The sequence below is a fragment of the Poecilia latipinna genome, unplaced genomic scaffold (assembly GCF_001443285.1).
Source record: "Poecilia latipinna isolate Pla-1442-1.1 unplaced genomic scaffold, P_latipinna-1.0 Scaffold1190, whole genome shotgun sequence".
NCBI classification, from domain to species: domain Eukaryota; kingdom Metazoa; phylum Chordata; class Actinopteri; order Cyprinodontiformes; family Poeciliidae; genus Poecilia; species Poecilia latipinna.
In genome coordinates this window covers 160,095-178,946 of record NW_015113806.1, presented here as the reverse complement: position 1 = coordinate 178,946, position 18,852 = coordinate 160,095, and the positions used below count along the sequence as shown (strand labels likewise).

At 42.0% G+C, this 18,852-nt stretch overlaps 1 protein-coding gene across 1 annotated transcript in view; it reads left to right on the top strand.

Annotated features, from left to right (window-relative positions):
• The first annotated feature begins 650 nt into the window (after positions 1-650).
• Positions 651-18,852, top strand: part of LOC106960521 (LIM domain-containing protein 1-like) — a 23,196-nt gene continuing 4,994 nt past the window's right edge. The window contains exons 1-7 of the mRNA XM_015053661.1: positions 651-2,332; positions 8,440-8,541; positions 13,159-13,226; positions 14,992-15,054; positions 15,610-15,740; positions 17,589-17,640; positions 18,442-18,510. Of these exons, the coding sequence (XP_014909147.1) occupies positions 1,240-2,332; positions 8,440-8,541; positions 13,159-13,226; positions 14,992-15,054; positions 15,610-15,740; positions 17,589-17,640; positions 18,442-18,510 (1,578 nt within the window). The 5' untranslated portion in view covers positions 651-1,239. The remainder of the gene's footprint in view (positions 2,333-8,439; positions 8,542-13,158; positions 13,227-14,991; positions 15,055-15,609; positions 15,741-17,588; positions 17,641-18,441; positions 18,511-18,852) is intronic.

The window sequence follows — 18,852 nt, the reverse complement described above, 5'->3', positions numbered from 1 at the left end:
TTAATCAAATGGATGAACACTGCCTTGCAAAACTATTCATATTACCACCAGAAGTACATAACTATTATAGGGGGCAATTCATAAAGTGAAATAATGAATGGCTTTCAACATGTGTACTTGTAAAAAAATTAAAAGTGCATTTGCATTGTGCTGATGTTTTGCTCAGGTGAATCACACACATTCCTTATTTGGATGATGGTTTGAACAAAGCTCTGTCAGATTCTCGACAGAGCTCGAAAATATAACCTAAAGTGTCTTTAGGTTATAAAACAGTATCCCGAGGTAACTAAAGGTACTTGGGTTATAACTTCATCCCTAAAACCTTTTGGTATGATCATATCTTTGTATTGTTAGTTCACTAATGTTTTAACAAACTTCTGCGAGGAGAAGGACTCTAATAACAAGTTTAAGACGTGATTTCTGAAAGCAAGTGAAGCCCTGAATTTTATTTAGGGGTGTCAGACGACTGAATACATAAACGCAACACATTTTTTACATTGGGGAAACTTAAAAAAAAAAAATGAAGGCATTTCTTTAGTTACATGGTGACTTTTTGTCTGTCGGTAAAGCTAATTCGGTTAGGACAGATAAGGAAAGTGATATTTTTTCAGTCGCGTTTAATGCGAGTACTGCGCCTTTAAAAACACAGCTCTGTGCTTTGTGTCCTAACTGTCGTCCGGTGGCCACGTATGGCTCCTTTCAACAGCGGTAACAGCGGCTAACGAGTCCTATCCCATAACCGCCCTGACCTTAGCCAAGGGTTTATTTGTCTTTAACAAACGTGGTGGACTTTTTTCCCCCTTCTTCTTCATCTTCGTTTGAAGCGCAGAGGACAAAGTTTTGTCTGAATGTTTCCCGCTGGGACCGTGAAACCGGAGGAGGAGGTGGAGGCGGAGAAGGAGGGGGCAAACGGCTGAGGGGTCGTCCTGTCCAGTCAGAGTATCTGATCCGGGATCTGCTCAGTCAGACAGACAGACGGCGGCTTCTTCGAGGCTGAACTGTCGGATTCACCGAGGGAAAACTTTTTCTTTTTTCTTCCCGCGGATGATTCAGTTAGAAATACAACGAGGTTGGGATTAATTTAAAGTAGTTTTGACTTTGTTCGGGATAGGGTTTTTTCCCTCTCTGTGTGTCAAGACTTCAAACTCTGGAGGTATCACTCTTCCTACGGACGTTTTTGATTCATATATAACTTCTTGTAACTTTATCACAGCAAGCGGTTCGGTGTTCTTACACAAAATGGATAAATACGAGGATTTGGGACTCGAAGCGAGTAAGTTTATCGAAGACTTGAACATGTATGAAGCATCCAGAGATGGCTTGTTTCGAATGAGGAGGGATGCAGGAAATAACCCGGACTTTGAAGAGACTAGGAGGGTTTTTGCCTCCAAAATGACCAAAATACACATGCAGAAACAGCAAGAGGAGATGGCAAAAAGCAACCAGGTGATTAAAATGAACGGAGGTCACCACGGCGGCGCTCATTACACCAAGGACAGACCGCCCATCAACAGCTACAGGCAGCCGGGGGAAGCGGCGGCGAAGCCCCCGATCCTGTCGGGCCCGGTTCCGAGCGCCGTGCCGGTGAACCAGTGTATTCAGGCTGAAGCTCCAGCCAGCAGGGCGTACGGCTACGGAAGCAATTATGATAACGAGCGCTTAGAGCCACATTCCTCCCATCACAGTAACTCTTCCATGCCAAGTTGTGGAAGTCCAGCTACCAGTGCTTTGCACCCTGTCTCCCCATCCAGAGAGGGCAAGCTGCCCCCCACTCTCTCAGGGAGCAGCAGCACATCCCACCATCAGCCTCAGCGCCTGCACACATCTAACACTGTCAGTCCTTCACAAGCAACCAATCAGAGTCCACTGTGCTCTGCTGGAACAGCCAGGGCTTGGACTGGAGAGCCCATTGGTGCTCCATCATCAGAGGGCATCCCTGCCTTTCCTTTGACCGCTTTCACAGGTGATGCTGACTATCATGTGCAGCAGCCTGTGAGTCATTACTTACAATCTGTTAACCATAATGGTCCTGCAGCCACTTCCTTTGTCCCAGAAATGCCTCAACCTAAAGCCCAGGTGACCTCTGCAGCCCCATGTGCCTCTAAGAACCAGCTAACAGCTCGGAGCCAAATGCCTGGTGGCGTACAGGCCATGCAGGTCATCAGCGATGGTCCTGGAGGTCCGTCCTCCCCTAAACCTGTCCAGATACCTTCTACCGCTCAGCCTGTGCAGCCGCTGGAGCAGGGGCCCTCTGCAGCTGAAATCAAACTAGAGGCACTTACGAAACAACTGGAAAAAGAGATGGATGCCCAGCCAAAATCGGACTACTTTGGTAAGACTAGCCGACACCAACAAGGGGGTTTCTGTCAGTTTATCACCATCTGAATGACAAAAGCACCCACTCACGTTCATGGACACAAACCCATTTGTTTTTGATTTCATATATCATATTATACACACTGACTGCCACATCTCACACATAAACAAATGTCCTGTATGTTTTCACAATGTCCTATGTTTTTACTGATAAATTCAATTTTTATTTTAGTCTGCTAGACAATAATCCTTCTTTGTCTTCTCTAAACAAACCCTTCAGGCGGTAAAAAATGGCCAAAGCCAGGCAGATGTATGCTTTCATATTGTCTCTTCCCAGAGATCACTTTATCATCGTTGACACAAGGATAGTAACACAGCAATTAGAGCTTCAGCATACAAATATCTTCACTGCAGCGTTTGAGCTCGTGTGTTATCGTGTTTTTTCCAGTGTTTACTTTGACTGACAATGGCCTCCACTGTTTTTAGCTAATGACTTTCATAGACCTGTGCTTGCACATTTTTCAATTATCCCAAACTGAGCGTTTTAATACCTGCTTGAGCGCGTGTTGAGTTCCACCATTGTTGCCGAAGGTGCAGAGAAACGTCAGCAGAACAGTGATGTTCCGCTCATAGTGCCTCGCAAAAGTTTTGCAAACCGGTAGAAGTTTTGCCACATTCTGTCATTTTGCAGACATAACCTGTAATGCTTTGGGACTTCATACGATGGAGAAACAAAAGGTTGCACATATTTGTGATACGGAAGATTTTTGATATTTTTGTGGTGTCTGTGGTGTGCGTTTGATCAGGCACTTTGAATTAATAACATTGAAAAAGCCTTATTTTACTCCACACACATCTGCATGTCTTTTTGGATGCCTCTCTTCCAACTCTGCACATTTACAGACAACAATCATTGCACCTTCTCATAGCTCTCTGTTAGATTGAATGGAAAGTCTCTGAATATCACCAGATTCTCCATTGGATTAAGAACTGGACTTTGACTGGACCATTCTAGCATATAAATGTTTAATCTAAGCCAAGGACAGACAACCTCCGTCTTAGTTTTAGATGTTACTTAGGTTCAACATTATCAATCATCTCAATTAACTTAGTTTTTCCACCACACATAGCAATTTGCATATTGACCAAAAAGTTTAGTTGTGGTTTCATTCGATGATCACCTTCTTCCATGTTTGCTTTGTCCTAAATGTACAACTGTAGAACGAGACTTTTTAGCTTTTTTCAACGTTCGTCTTTCTTCTTGTCAATTTTCCACAAAGATCAGATTTCTGCAGTGTGTGACTGTGCCAACAGATTCTCCCTGCTTTGGATCTCTGCAGCTCCTCCAGAGCTCCTATGAGCTCTTGGCTGCTTCTCTGATTAACGCTCTCATTGCCCTTCTTATCAGTTTAGTTCAAGGAAGTATAAATGACTTTGGACGCTGTAGTTGAGCTTTCAGAAGGATATCCTTCATAAGATTAGTTTGTAAGCTCTAATCTGCAGAATGAGATATAAGAAAAGATAAAATGTAAAATAAGTATGCCCTACTTCAACAGTATTCTATAACAGATAGTAAATGAAAGTTGATGCATTCGCTATGAAGCAGCTCTGCAAAGCCATCATCGTTTCCTCCGTCCAAGAGGAATTTCCTGTTGGAATGTCACGATTGCAATTCACAGTCCTTCTTCGCCCCCCTCCCCCCCACTTGTGTTGGTGTGTAAGGGAAGAAGTTACAGCGCATGGGACTGTCACGACACGGCTCGTAAATATCCTCCTGACGTGAACGTTACAGACATGTGGGACAGTACAGGACCCATGTGCAGCCAGGAAATGTGTAGATTATAAGTAATACACTAAATGTGTATATAAATAAATACACAGTTCTACATGCTCAATCCCACACAGCCCACACATGCAGTTGTTCCTATTTGGAGTTTCCCACCACACTGTGGCTCATTCTGAGTCATGCATTCATGCTAGATTTAAAGGAAAAAAAAAAACAGCGTGGAGGCCTTTTTTCTTGTCGTCATAAAGTATCTTTCTAATTCCGTGAGGAAAATGTACAAGAAAATGCCATTTCTTTAGGCACATTTTGTATATTTTTGATCCGTACTGCTGTAGGTTATTAAATTACTTTTTTTTCTTCTTCTTTTTAGTAAGACTGTGTGCTTCCAAAAAGTCTTTGCCAGTGAAACTTTCACCAAGCAGTGTCCTGAAGGCAGATGCATCACATTTCCCATGACTACTCTTTGCCGATCGGCATAACTGCAGATGTAGGTTCTGGGAAATGGTGTTCGGTGCCAAATGGCTGCACTGGGGAAACACGAAGGAATGTCTGCAGGAATTTTTAAAATGAGGCTTTTAGACACAAAAGGGAGGTGTGGTGGTACCCAGACAAGTTCAGGGGTGCCTGTTGTGCAGATGAATGGATGAGTGGCCAGTTGGGGAGCATTGGGGGCAAAATTTGTGGATGTGTCTTTTGTATTTGGCCCCAAGGGAATAAAAGAATGCTAGATTTACAGGAAAGTTCATCCAAGATGGGGAGAAGTGGTGGGACTGGAGTTTTACACACACACACACACACACACACACGCAGACACACGCACACACAATCACTGGAGGGTTTAATGTTGTGTTAAGATGAAGGATTAATTCATCCCATCTGGCTGTGGAGTCAAAAAGCACCATATTAACTCTTCCCAGGGATTTTTTGGCTTCTTCTCTGGCAGGCCTTTTGGAGTCCCGGTCCCGTGTGTGTGAGTGTGTGATAGCCCTTCATGCGCATGTGAGCGTCTTTGTGAATATATGGCCTGCAGAAGCTGACAGAATGTAATATCCTGTGTCAGCTCCGACTTTAGACTGGAGTCGCACTGTGCGCACTGGTGAAAGTTAGGAAATGAATCCATGAATGAAACATTACTGCATATTTTACGGGATTGAAAGTGGATTCCCAGTTTCAATTATCAAGTGATATGCAAATGTTGCCCAATGTATTGGGCACAAGTTGACTCTTTTGCAACTATCAGCATTAAAATTGCTACAGACATATTCTAATTCTAGTGAAGATATGTAAAAACCCTGAAATAAATAACTCTAATCTCACCCTGATGAATGTACAAAAATATTAACTTGTCTTCTATATCAATTCAGAGGTTTGAGGTATTCAGAAGTTCATTTTTGATCTCTTCACATCATCCAGATACAACACAAAATTTTATTTAAGTAATAATCGCTCTATTAGAGTTCCCAAGGCTTTTGTTAGACAAACGGGCCGTAGCGTCACAGATCCTCCACTGTACTTAACGAGACGTTTTCCCATATATTCTCCCCTTTTTTTTCCACACCGATCCCACCTGGAGCTTGTTGCCAAAAGATGCGTCTGTCGTCTGTACAAAATGCATATTTCAATGGAAGTCCCAGTAGAGTGGAGTAAACTCCACATGTTTATGTTTGTGATGGTTGGACAGGAAAAGCTCTTTTCTGGTAGCACTCCCAAATAACAAATTGGCGTGGATTACTAAATAAAATCTCATAGAAATGCTGATTTAATGAAGTTTAAAAAAACAAAAAAAAAACAAACATGTGATTGTGTAACTTTTTTTATTATTTCAACATTGGATGCTTCCCCCATTATGTTCTCAGATTGAAGGTTACATTTTTTGGTTTTTCAGTGTGAGGTTATGCTACTGCACTGTATAATTTTTCCTCGTCATTAACTAATAAATGTGTGTGTATGTACAGTACGGGCGCACTACACCAGCAGTTTTTATACATGGACAAGCTGCAGGCTGTAATTGGCTTCTCCATATGCGGCTTTTGAGTCCCAGCAGTGTGAGTCACAGACACCCTGACTCTGTATTCCCGTAGAAACGTCATGGAAAAGTAATTAGCTGTAGCAAAGGTCGAAGACATGTATTTTATTGAGCTTAAAGCACCAGAAAGAGTGGAAATCTTTTGCTGATTATTTAAAGTTTGACCTGAGAGTAAGACTTCATCTAAAAATGTTTTTTTCTGGTCTGGTTATTCTGTTAGAAACTTTCAAGAGAGATCCATGGGATGAATAGATGTTTAAAACATTTTTTTTCCCTGTCGGTGGAATATTTGGCAGTAAGCAGCCATCTATCGAGAGTTTTGACAGCTGGAAAAGGTGAGGAAGGTAGAATGAGAAGTACGGCTGTGTGTTTTGCTTCCCTTCCCCCAAAGTTTAACCCAGGCAGTCCATTTAAAAGGCAGGCTTGTAAATGACCAAAGCAGCAACAAGGTTGATGCAGAGACAGGAATTTTAATGCATTTAAAAAAAAAAATAAAAAAATTTGACTTTTAGTGTATTTTTCTAATTAGAAATAAAAAAGATAATGAAATGTACATTTTTGTTTAGAGGCAAATCTTAAAGCAAAACATATTAAATGTCCTAAATGTGTTTTCTTATCTCATTGGGGCTTTTAGAAAAAGGGATTTAAATGACCAGACATGCTTATTTTAGTAGTTGATTCTAATCCAAATAGCTTACATAAGTGCTGCATTCTTTTACTTTCTAATAATATCCTTCTGTTATCTTTAAATCTCCTTTCTGGCCACTGGAGCCCTAGATTCATTTTTTGTTGTTGTTGTTGAAATGATTCTCTAATTTCTACCAAAATTTTGACTAAATTATAGAAGAAAATTTGGCTCAGCAGCGTTATTAAGTGAAACTGTTTTTTGAAGGAGTCAGCCATGTGATGTTTGTTGGATACAGTGGAAACAGAAGGGTCTTTGTCAGTGATTTAGGAGGAGCAGAGTTGGGCGGACCTCCTCTGCTGGGCTCCAATTCAGAGTCCCTCAGGAGTTTTTCTATAAAAAAAAAAAACATACACGCACACAAATAACTCGGTGCCCTTGCGTGTACATTCTTAAACTAAAAGGGAAACTCGAGGTCTCAAGGTTTCATCCTCCATCAGTGCCGTAAGCCCCTGTGTTGAGTCAGTGGTTGATGAGTGGAAGGCCATATAGCCATACCATAGCTGATTGATTTGACACCCATCTGACTGCGTCTTAGTGGTGATAAGCTGTCATCGGATTGGTTCTCAAGTTGTGTAGTGGATGCTCAGAGGCATAAATATAGAGCAGTAAAGTGCAGATTTGATCTTTTACCTACTAGAACTGTTTCTGACCAGTCCGTTGAAAATGTCTTTGTAGAACCAAAGGTTCACTCAGACAAATCCCCACATCTGGTGGCCAGGATCTGCAAAATGTGAGAAGCGTATCGCTAACCCTTTCTTTATATAAATATTGGTTACTAAGGACATACAAGACAGGCAGTCATTTGGAGCTACGACTTGGCACACATTGATATGATTCAATGTGTTGTGTAGCTCTACTAATAACCCAGTTTGTCCTCTAAGCTAAGAGAAGGTTGAGCAAGAACAACTGATCATGAGATTCTTCTGATTATGTACGATTATTGTTTTTCCTGCCTTGACGGACCAAAGGAAGGCTCACTTGTTTTGACTTGATTGTTGTGATTCTGGTGTTGAATGCTGATGTATCAAGACCAGTTCTAAGTCCAGGTTTTACCTCTCTTTCACCTTTTGGTGCCTGTCTTTTGTCATTGTATGACATCCTGTGTAGATATTACCAAGTAGGTAATATTTAGATGAAAATAAAACATGGTTAGGATATAAACTGTCAAAGGAGGGATGTTTTTACTTCGATCAAAGGAGCATCGCTGCTATGATCGGTCTTATTGCTCTCGACATCCACATGTGGCTTACTTTATCTACACATTTTATTGTCTATACTTTGGCTTGAGTGTCCGTGTGATCATTAAACAGACTCCACTCCACTGTCGTTATGTCGAGCCAGCCAAGCAGAGTGTGTTGTGAGAGTAGGCACACTTTGATTTTTATCAACTCCTTTTATTAACACAAGTCCAGGTTTCAGAGCCAAGTCAAGCAAACAGACTGGGAAATATTTCCCTTTTTACTAAATCAACTTCCTGACTTTTGTCTGGATAAGCTAATTCTGTGGTGTATTGTGTTTGTTTTAGGATACCATTTTTTTTTTTTTTACTGTTTGTGTATATAGTTGTATTTTCATGTAAATATGTAGTGAAGCCCCTCTCCATGTCACTGTTTTTTGTTCCAGGGCTTTGCATGAAGTGTAACAAGGCGGTTTACGGAGCTAACCAGGCCTGCCAGGCTATGGGTAGCCTCTACCACGACACCTGCTTCACCTGCAGTGCTTGCAGTAAGTACATACACCTACACACACCATGCCTTCACTGTGAGATTTTTGTCTTCTCACTTAAACCCCTTTGGCCCCATACATGGAGCTTATGACTCCTTAATAACAGGCTACTGAGCTTCTGTATCTGTGAAAGAAAGTGGCACCTTCCTCGGTCGTTTCCTTCCCTTCGTAAATGCTCACAATTATGGAGGGATTACTATCATGTATTGCTGGTGTTTGGTTTGTGGGTGTGTCGGTCTATCTTTGAGCCCACACAAAGACAGAGTTGAACTATTTACCTGCCCGATTTATCAACCTGTCAATTGAATACCTTTTTCTTTTTGGATGAAAAGATTCAGAACTTCACGCTGAAAGTCGCTGATTGACAAATATCTTCGCTACTACTCAGAAACCTTGAGACCACTTGTCGCTTCTAGAAAAGTAACACGACATTCCCTTTTTACGCGGTGTGCTTACATTTGTAATTGCTTTGAAAATGTAGAATTTTCTAATAGTCTTGATCAAAAATTCTCCAGTGAAATGTTTTCCTTTATATTTTTGTTCTGTTCTCACTAAGTTTCTGTGCACTCCCTCCCTGGACTGAAAAACATTGCAAGAAGAAGGTCTTTTGAAGAAACGAAAACAAAAACAAATATATGATTGTCTTGCAAATGTATTAATACTTGAACTTTTTGAGGCCACGTCAATAAACTTTGTGGTATTTTATTGGGAATTTATGCAATAGAACAACAGTAAGTTGCACTGCATAGTTATGAAGTGCAACAAAAACCGTGTATTGGTGTCTTCTCATTTTTAAATTCATGCTTCGTGTTAGATATTATCCCAATCAAAAATATTTCTCTTGACCAGAATCTTCATGTCTAGAACAGAATGACTGAAATACGACCTGGCTCCTCACGACGGCAAATTAAAATCTTCGCTCCATTTTTCAGCTCATGGGTATGCCGAGTATTTGTGCCACTGTTTTGGCGAACCCCCGCTGAGGCTCATTGTTCTCCAGCTCCTTTGACCTCGGACGGTTATGCTCTGAAACATGTGATAAACATCTCTTGTTTTCCCCAGCCTCTCTGTCCTGCGTATGAGACGGGAGATAAAAGAGAACGGAGGCATTGTGGCTCAGATTGAGGCTGATGTCTGACATTCGGTGGGGAACGAGGGGGGGGGGCGGGTCGTAGTTTACACACTACATACCTCTCATAGCTCGCTCCATGTGGGGGCACTAGGGTTGTGCTCGCTTTAAGTGGCCACGGGGAAAAAAAACATCTCGTCCAGAGAGGAATGCAGGAGTAGGGGCCCATGTAGGTCCAACAAAGTGTAAATAGATGGAAGACAGTGTGTGGACAGGGGGGCCATTCAGCTGGAGCATGCATCGCACCACGCACAGCCATGAGCGATGAAGGAAACTCCAACATTTCTGGTTGAGATTTTTGTTGAAGATTTCACATCTCTGGCTTTTGTGAAGCTTTAATGTGCCAGCACTGATTTTAGCAGCTTTAGTTTTTTTTTTTTTTTTCTATAAGGAACTTTGTTCTTGTTTTAGCGGTCATTTATTATTCATTTTAGCTATGAATATTCCTAACAGGATTTTCTTCTACTGTTGTGTTCTTTTCCACAACATTGGAAATTTTAATAAAGTAAGTTTCAACATGCTTAAATGTGCTTTAAATGGCTACCTGAGCCATTTTAAAATATTACAAAGCAATATTTGCCACCGAGGAGCTTTTTGACCACCTCGGCGACCTCGTCCCCAGAGATTGGAGAGCCCAACCCACAGTCCCCAGGGTCAGCTTTCTCAACAGAAGGCATGTTGGTGGGATTGAGGAGGTCTTCGAAGTATTCCGCCCACCGGCCCACAACGTCCTGAGTTGAGGTCAGCAGCACACCACCCCCACTATAAACAGTGTTGGTGCTGCACTGCTTCCCCCTCCTGAGACGCCGGATGGTGGACCAGAATCGCCTCGAAGCCGTACGGAAGTCTTTCTCCATGGCCTCTCCAAACTGGTGAGTTGGCTCCGGTGGTGGGGGAGGAAGCCGGTCAGCCCTGGCAGGCCCAAATGTGTAGTGAGGGTCTGCTGGGAACGTCTGGCGGAGTCCCCTGTGAGACGGAGCTTTAACTTCCATCTCCGGCAGAACTTCGAACACGTTCCGGGGCAGGTGGGAGACATTGAGTCTGAGTGGACCATGTTCCGTGCCTCCATTGCCGAGGCGGCTTATCGGGGCTGTGACCACAAGGTTGTTGGTGCCTGTCGCGGCGGTAACCCTCGAACCCGTTGGTGGACACCTTCGGTGAGGGAGGCTGTCAAGCTGAAGAAGGGGTCGGGCCTTTTTGGCCTGTGGGACTCCAGAAGCAGCCGATGGGTACCTGTGGGCAAAGCGGCAGGCGGCTCAGGTGGTCGCTGAGGCAAAAACTCGGGCGTGGGAGGAGTTTGGAGAGGCCATGGAGAAAATTTATCTAGAGAAGCTGAAATACCTAGCCATAATGCTACTTGACACACTATTGGCTGACGTTTGCAAAGCGGCCAGTACAGGAGCGCCATCTATTTTCCTTGGCAGTGAAACAAAGCTGAAGTTTGCTTCTGATTGTAACTTCCTATTGAGGAAATGGTTAAAGGGCAAACCTGGACTTAATTATTCTACGCTATTAGCCGAATCGTTCAGACCTGTTTTGTGATCTGTGAAACCTGTGTTTCTTACCTGGAAAAAGATCGGATTTGAGAGTTTTGTCCAGCTGGTCATCGGGAGGGGACGATCAAAAAGCTGATTCTGGTCACCAGCTGATTTCTCTTTGATTACTATCCAGAGCTGATGCTGCACTTTTCTGCAGGGTGGATAATGAGAAGTAGAACCAGCCACAGTTAGACGCTGAGCCCTGTCCTCTCTGAAAACAAACTCTGAAATTCGATACACAGAAGACCGACTGTTCTGACCACCACTCTCATTCACACTCCCACCAAGGCCTCCAAATATTCCTCTTGGTCAGTTTTCTACAAATTGGTGTCTCTACCAGAAAAGAGAATGATTGAGAGCGAGGCTGAATATCTGCTTTAAGACGTTTTATTTTGAGGGGGGCGTGTCTCAGTTGAGTAATTAGCCGAGGGGAAAGAGGGAGGACCAGGGTGACAGCTCGAGGCGTCCCACGGTCACTTTGAATTGATTATGTCGTTTTTCATGAATGGGATTAGTCTTGAGGGCTAACGGAATGGTTTTAATTAGAAAAATGGCTTTGTGATTTGTTCTGTCCCACAGGTGTTTTACATTTTTATGAAAGAACTACAGTCATAGTCCTTTCTCCTGCTTTTCGAGCCATCAGTCCTGACGCCTGACTTTAATTAAGCCATTATCTTTTCAGAAAAGCTTGGAGTTTTCCTTCTTTAACTCGCTGGGGTAAAAAAAAAAAAAAAAAGAGAGAGAGACAGGAATTTGAAAAAGAGAAAGACCCAGAGCTTACTTCCATTCCCCTTATCCAAACTGACTTTAACAGAGGACTTTGGTCTGAGACGTTTGGTCAATAATTACCCAAGTTTTACACCTTGGAAAAATGACCTGAATGACACAATGTAGTTATGTTCTTATTCTCATTAAGTCAGCTCATGTAAATAATTGAACACTTAAAAAATATTTGAATTAAATGAATTAGTATTAAATACCAATAATACTAAAGTTAGTATTTAACTCTGTTAAATACTAACAATTTGTTGCGCTACTTTGCAAGTTAATTGTGATAAATCTGTCAGTCTAGAAGTAGTCGTGTGTATCCAGATAATCAGGTAAACAGCAGGAAAGAAGGGTTCTCCTGTCGTCTCCACCCACCCCCCTGCCGACCCCACCTACCCCACCCCACTCCACTCCACTCAGAAAATTTGAGGAATGTTCCCTCTTCCTGTGGGATCTGGTCAAGAATAGCTATGTGAAGTAAGCAAGAAAGAGTCATTCTGGTAGATGGATGGATCACTCCTTGCAAGTGATTTTTGCAAGTGTGTGTGTGTGTATTGAGAAGTGAGATCCAGACCATACACAGACAGACAGGAAACCTACCAACCATGTGGAACGACACTAGAACGGAACAAAGAGGGGAGTTTTTGTGGGCTTTGGCCCGTTCTCGCCGTGAAATCAAACAGAGCAGAGTGCTTAATCTCTTGCACCTGTCTGGTAATTGGACGCAATCAGTTTTTTCCACGCACGTGTTCGATCCAGATGCATTTCTTGTCCCGACTGCGGCAGGCTGTTCCGCGTCCTCCCACCCCTCCCCCCCACAGTATTAAACGAAGTCTCCAGCACACCATAAATCCCTACCCTTTGATTTATCTCCTTGGATATGGTGAATATTACAAGAGGGCCCATTACCTTCCAATGGCTGTAATTAATCACCAAGCTCCCTGTGCCGAAGTCCTGGAACGATTTTTTAAATAAAAAAAAAAAAATGAATTTTCAGATTCGGATCGTAGCTCATGCAGGATTTTCCACTCTGACATCTTGACATCGACTTTCCTTTTTCTTAGTCTGCTTTAATTTACTTTCTCCTCATATCTTTATGATGAATAAAACGTGTGTTTCCACAGGTGACAAAAAGGTCTTATGGTGATAAACAGTTTTTTTTTTTTTTTCTTGTTTTTCCAGGTCGAAGGCTAAGAGGGAAGGCTTTCTACTACGTTGGAGGGAAGGTCTTCTGTGAAGAGGACTTCCTGGTAGGTGATCAATATACAATCAATATTCTCAGTCCCTCTATTAGTGTGTGTGTTCTTATTGAGGGAGGTTAACAAAAAGACCTTGTGGGGTGCTGCGTCCACTAACAATAAAGGCATGACCTTCCAACTCTGACCCTGTGACCTGTTTCTAGCGCCTAATGCGGCCGCTTCATGTCAGTTTGCTCCTGTGGTCGCAGCTGGAAGGAGGCCGGTAACTTGAGAAGCTGTTTAGCTTTACTTTATGGGTTAGAGGGCAGTCGGGCCATTTTCACCGGTCAAATATGACAACAAGCACTTTGCAAAAACCTCAGAGAGGATTACATTAAAAACAAGGCGACTTCCAAAAGTTGAGGTGGTTGTTTATAAAACCACGGCTCACAATAAATCATAAAGTATGACCAAAATAATTCATTTAAAAAATCTGTACGAGATGTGTTGATAACACGTAGGGTGATTTGTTAGTTTAATTTATGTTAGTTTAAATGATTAGGGCTTATAGCTTTTGAAAACCCCAGATTTAGTTTAAGAAGACATTAGGTTTTTTTGATTGAAAAAAAAAATACCATGGAAATAGATTTTTTACTGCTGATTTGTTTACTAATAGGAAGTCAAGTGGAAGGAAAAAAGTGTGGCAGAAGGAAGAATCAGAAGGTCTCTACTCTGACAATAGTCTGTGATCTAGGAGCCAGCACACACACATTCCTTGAGTTAAGGCACTTCTAAACCAGACCCAATATTACCATATCACCTTGACTGAGGAGAAAAAAGACTGGTCCGTTTTCTTAATTGAAATCTTTCCTTTTTTTCCATTTTGTACTGGATTACAAATGACATGAAAATTGCAATTTCCATGTCATTTGTAAACCAATCTCCGGAGCCTGGAGGGAGAGTGGAGGAGTCTGGGTTCCAAGCTGCTTGAACCTCCAGGGTGTATTTCTGCAATCTGTGATGGTTTGGGGAGCCAAGAGGCTTTTATCTCTTGATTTTATTGTTTCTTATGTTGGTGTTATGTTTTGTATGGTTTTAAGGTTGATTTCTACTGTACAGCGCTTTGTGATTTTTATGTCTGTGAAAAGCGCTTTATAAATCAACTTTACTTACTAAGTCATCTGCTAGTGTTGCTGATGTCCATCATGTCTTATCAAGTCCAAGTCGGCGCATCCATCTACCGGAAAATTACTGAGCACTTCATGATTTCTTCTGATGACAATTTTCATAGAAATGGTGATTTTATTTTTCAGCAGGACGTGGCAACCATCTGCAGTCGAAAGTGCCAATACTTTGTTCAATAATCACTCTGTCACTCTGCTTGATTGGCCAGCAAACTGGCCTGACATCAAGCCTGCAGAAAATATGTGCAGCGTTGTCAAGAGGAAGAAGAGGGACACATGATCCAAGAATGCAGATGAGCTGGAAGCCATCATTAAAGCAACCTGGGCTTTTTTATAATAATAATGAAAAACAATATGACTTTAGCCAGTACGATCCCATTCAGATACACCTTATCTACTCATCAGGATCACAGACTGACCACCTACAAGCCACCCTTCACTGATGCAGGATTTCATGCAAAAGGAGCAAAAGTGTTTAGAGATGATATTCTGGTTGAATGCTTTCCAGCTGTTCAAAGCAATAGTTTATTTTAACAGGCGGAGGCGCACAGGCAGCATGTGGTTGATCAGATCTCAGACTAAAACAGAGTGAAATCTCATTCTCTGCCACCAAATTCAAAGAAACTTTTCATCTTTTTTTTCCCTCTCTGCAGTACTCTGGTTTCCAGCAGTCTGCTGATAAGTGTAACGCATGTGGACATCTGATCATGGACATGGTAAGTGTCTGTTTCTCCTCTCTTTGGCCGACTGGGTGTGTGACTCAGAAGCAGACAGAAACTTCTGATGTGTTTTCCCCTCAGTGCCGTCTGTGTGTGCACATGTGGATGTAAAACCTGTGTGGACAGGTTGCACAGTCTGTGTTGAACACAGCAGCAGGCGGACACAGAGTGGAAATGGAGGTTTAAACAATGTCATTAATTAAGGGACTTCTCAGGAAATAAATCTGCAGGTGTTGCACATCAGTAGATAAAGTCTCCATATCCTCAACAATATAAACTTCTATGTGTAAACACACACCCCACTGAGTCTCGTTTTTTATGTAATTATTGTGTGTTTCTTTAAAAATGACCTGTGTGATTTCTTCATCTATTAAGACGGTTTAGCTTGAATTTATTCTGTTAAGGACAATCACACAAAAAAACAGTGGTACAATTCAACAGTACTGTATTTTGATGCCAAACTAGTTTCACCAACTAATCAACCAGTTTGACAGAAAGGTGTAAGATGTGGACAGGATCGTGTTGATGTCCTTAATCTGACTCCGTCTGCAGATCCTGCAGGCTCTGGGGAAGTCGTACCACCCCGGCTGTTTCCGCTGTGTGATCTGCAACGAGAGCCTCGATGGAGTTCCCTTCACTGTGGACACGGAAAACAAGATCTACTGTGTCAAGGACTACCACAGGTGAACAAACAGTCACATACTTTAAACTTTGCTACATTTTGTCACGTTGCAGCCACAAACTTTTGTGTATTTTATTCAGATTTTGTAGGTAGATTAACACAAAACAACACATGACTGTAAAATGCGAGGAAAACAAATGCTGGGTTGTGAAATGATTTATATTAAAAAAAAATCTGAAATTATTCCCTGCTTGGCCTTTGCAGAAGTTTCCTATTTAATAAATAGCTCATCTGTGTGAAACAGAAGTCCAGTTGAAATCCAGCCATTTAGTAAACAAACGGCATCGTGAAGAGCAATAATACACATCAGAAGGTCAGGGAGTTTAAAGCAGGTTCAGGTTATAATCAATATCTGAAGATCCCACTGAGCTCTGGTCAATCCATTAACCACAAATGGAAAGAGTACATCCTAAAATGACTGCCTGGGCACTTAGGAGGGAGGGTCAGTCGTGAGTTTGGAAACCCTATTCTTCACCAATTATGGGGAAGCTGCTCAGAGTAGATGGAGAGAACTAAATAACAGATGTCCATGGAATAAAATCTCCAGAAAGGCGCTAAAAGTTTTAGGCTTGTGGGAAGGATCACCCCAAACAGACGGAGAGAGCTACATTGGAACGGCTCGGATCAAAGTATACATCATATAAAAATATAATTGTGTTTCACACATCCACCACTAAATGGTGAGTCGGTACCTAATAAAACCAATAAATGACTGAGGCGGAGCGAAGGAGGCTAATTAGTTTGAGCTATTTTTCAAATGTCTGGAAAAAATTGTAAGAAATATAACCATAACTCTGTAAGAGCAGCAAAAAGTGAATCTACAAAAGTATTGACTCAGAGGAAGCTAAACCCACCACACTTTTCAGATTTTTATAAAAAAAAAAACAATCCATTCTTTTCACAATTATTTTTGTTGCTCAGTTATAAAATTTTAATAAAATACAGTAAGGCATGCGGTTGTAACGTGACAAAATGTGGAAAAGGTTTTTGGGAGAAATGAAAAGTTTTGCACTGCAGCTTGGATACGTGAGAGCCCGGCCTCCGTTTTCTGGGCTGAATAACTAAAATGTGACACCGTGTCAAGTATGTAGGGTCTCGTGGGTCCCAGCACAAACTGTCAACTTTGTTATAATTATACCGCTGGTGAAGGCTGAGACCGTGAAGGCCCGACGGAGCTCTCAGAGGGTGCTCTAGGCCACGTTTGGCAGACACATGAGAACGAGAGGGGGAGAAAAGATCGCTGTTCAGCTCTAGGTGTAAAGAGCAGCACGGACTCAGCTGCTCAGGTTCAAAAGCAGAAAAATTCAGGTCTGCTGTCCAAAAATAAGTTCTCTCTGTCCCTGAAGGTGTTCACAACTCAAGAAAACAGACACAAAATTCTCCCTCTCTGATCATGAGCGAAAGTTTTCAGTATTTCTCGCCGGTTGCAGCTGGCGCTCTGTGTGGACGGCTCGTCCAGCGCCATGTAGCGCGTGCCTGTTGGCAGCTCCCACATGCTCTCCTCCCTGATTGAATCAGCCTTATTACGTGTACAGTGAGTGTTTGTTTGCAGCCACGATTGCTCACGCTGAACTGAGCCTCGTTGTATCCTCAGAGATCCTGTCATGTGTGGAGAATTTCATTTGCTTTTCATTTCTCCCACTCTTCCTGCCAGTACATCTGCAAAGCCGGCAAGTCGCTCTGTGTGTTGGGATCTTTGAATCTAGTCAGAGAAGAAATGTCCTGGAGTTCAACGAGTTAAAGAATTCAAAAATATGTACAGGAGTCCTTTTTTGGAAATTGCTGCAAAAACATCCAAAGTTACTTTCTTTTTTTTTCCAATTTAAAACAAAGTTTCTCTTTCCATCAGGGTCCTAGCTCCTAAATGTGCAGCCTGTAACCAGCCAATTCTGCCCTCAGAGGTGAGCAGTTTTTCCACACCTTTTTCTTTTTTTTAATGATGTTTAAATTGCACAGTTGTAGCCAAAGGTTTTGAGAAACACAGAAATGTAGTTTTCCTTAAACTCTACATCAGAGTTAAAGGAAAACCATGGTGTTTGTGTTATTTGGATTTCTTTGACACGACAATGCTTTAAGATCATTCTCTCCTTTGAGTTCCTGATGATTTAATGAATGTTTAATTTGAGTGCAGTTTTACTTAGCAGTAATATCCTGTCCTCAGAAGCCATTTTGATGTGAAGTAATAGTGACATCACGTTTTGTTGGAGGTAAACATGGTTTATACGCCTGATTTAAAGCAGAACGACCGTAATGTCTGTGTACCCATCCTCGTTCACATTTACCTCTGAGTAAAAATGCTTATTATTAAAAAGCCTTTTGTCCTTAAGTTAACTTTCATTAATCTGGGGATTATTTGCGTTTCATCTGATCACTCTTCATAGTAATCTCGACTGAGTTGAAATTACTATAAAAGATCTGAAGCACGTTGTAATACTGTATCGATTTGCCTTAAAGTATATCACAGTTGTATCTTCAGAGGATGGACATATTTAATTGACCAGTTAAGCACAATATCTGTTATATATCATGAAAATATAGGCTTTATATTTCAGAAGCTGTACACGTGAAAGGTACAGCAGAACAAAATGCAGCAACATTTGCTCTTAAGAAAAAATCCAGTTCTGGTGTCCTCTTATCAAAGTGCAGAGTCGAACTAGACCTTTCAGCCGCCTCTGCTGAGCTCGGCTCTGATTTCCTTTCAGGGCTCTGATGAAACCATCCGAGTCGTATCCATGGACAAAGACTACCATGTAGAATGCTACCACTGTGAGGTGAGTCACAAACTGGAAATGAAGCCTTGCACTTGACAGTGTGCGCTTGGTGACTTTGAGCTTTGGAGTCTGAGCAGCTCATTAAAGAAAGTTTAATGAGTAGATCCCTAATCTTAATTACACTCTTCATAATTATGCAGTGCTGAGTCAAGCAGGTATGTAGAAGATTTTTCCCCCCTTCTCTAGACTGACTGACAGCAGCTTTGCTCTGATTTTATCAGAGTACAATCTGGGTAATGTAGCTGTGGTCTTTCTTAAATAGCTGGAGATGGGATTTGTCAGCAGGCTGCACAGTGGCGCAGTTGGTAGAGCTGTTGCCTTGCAGCAAGAAGGTTCTGGGTT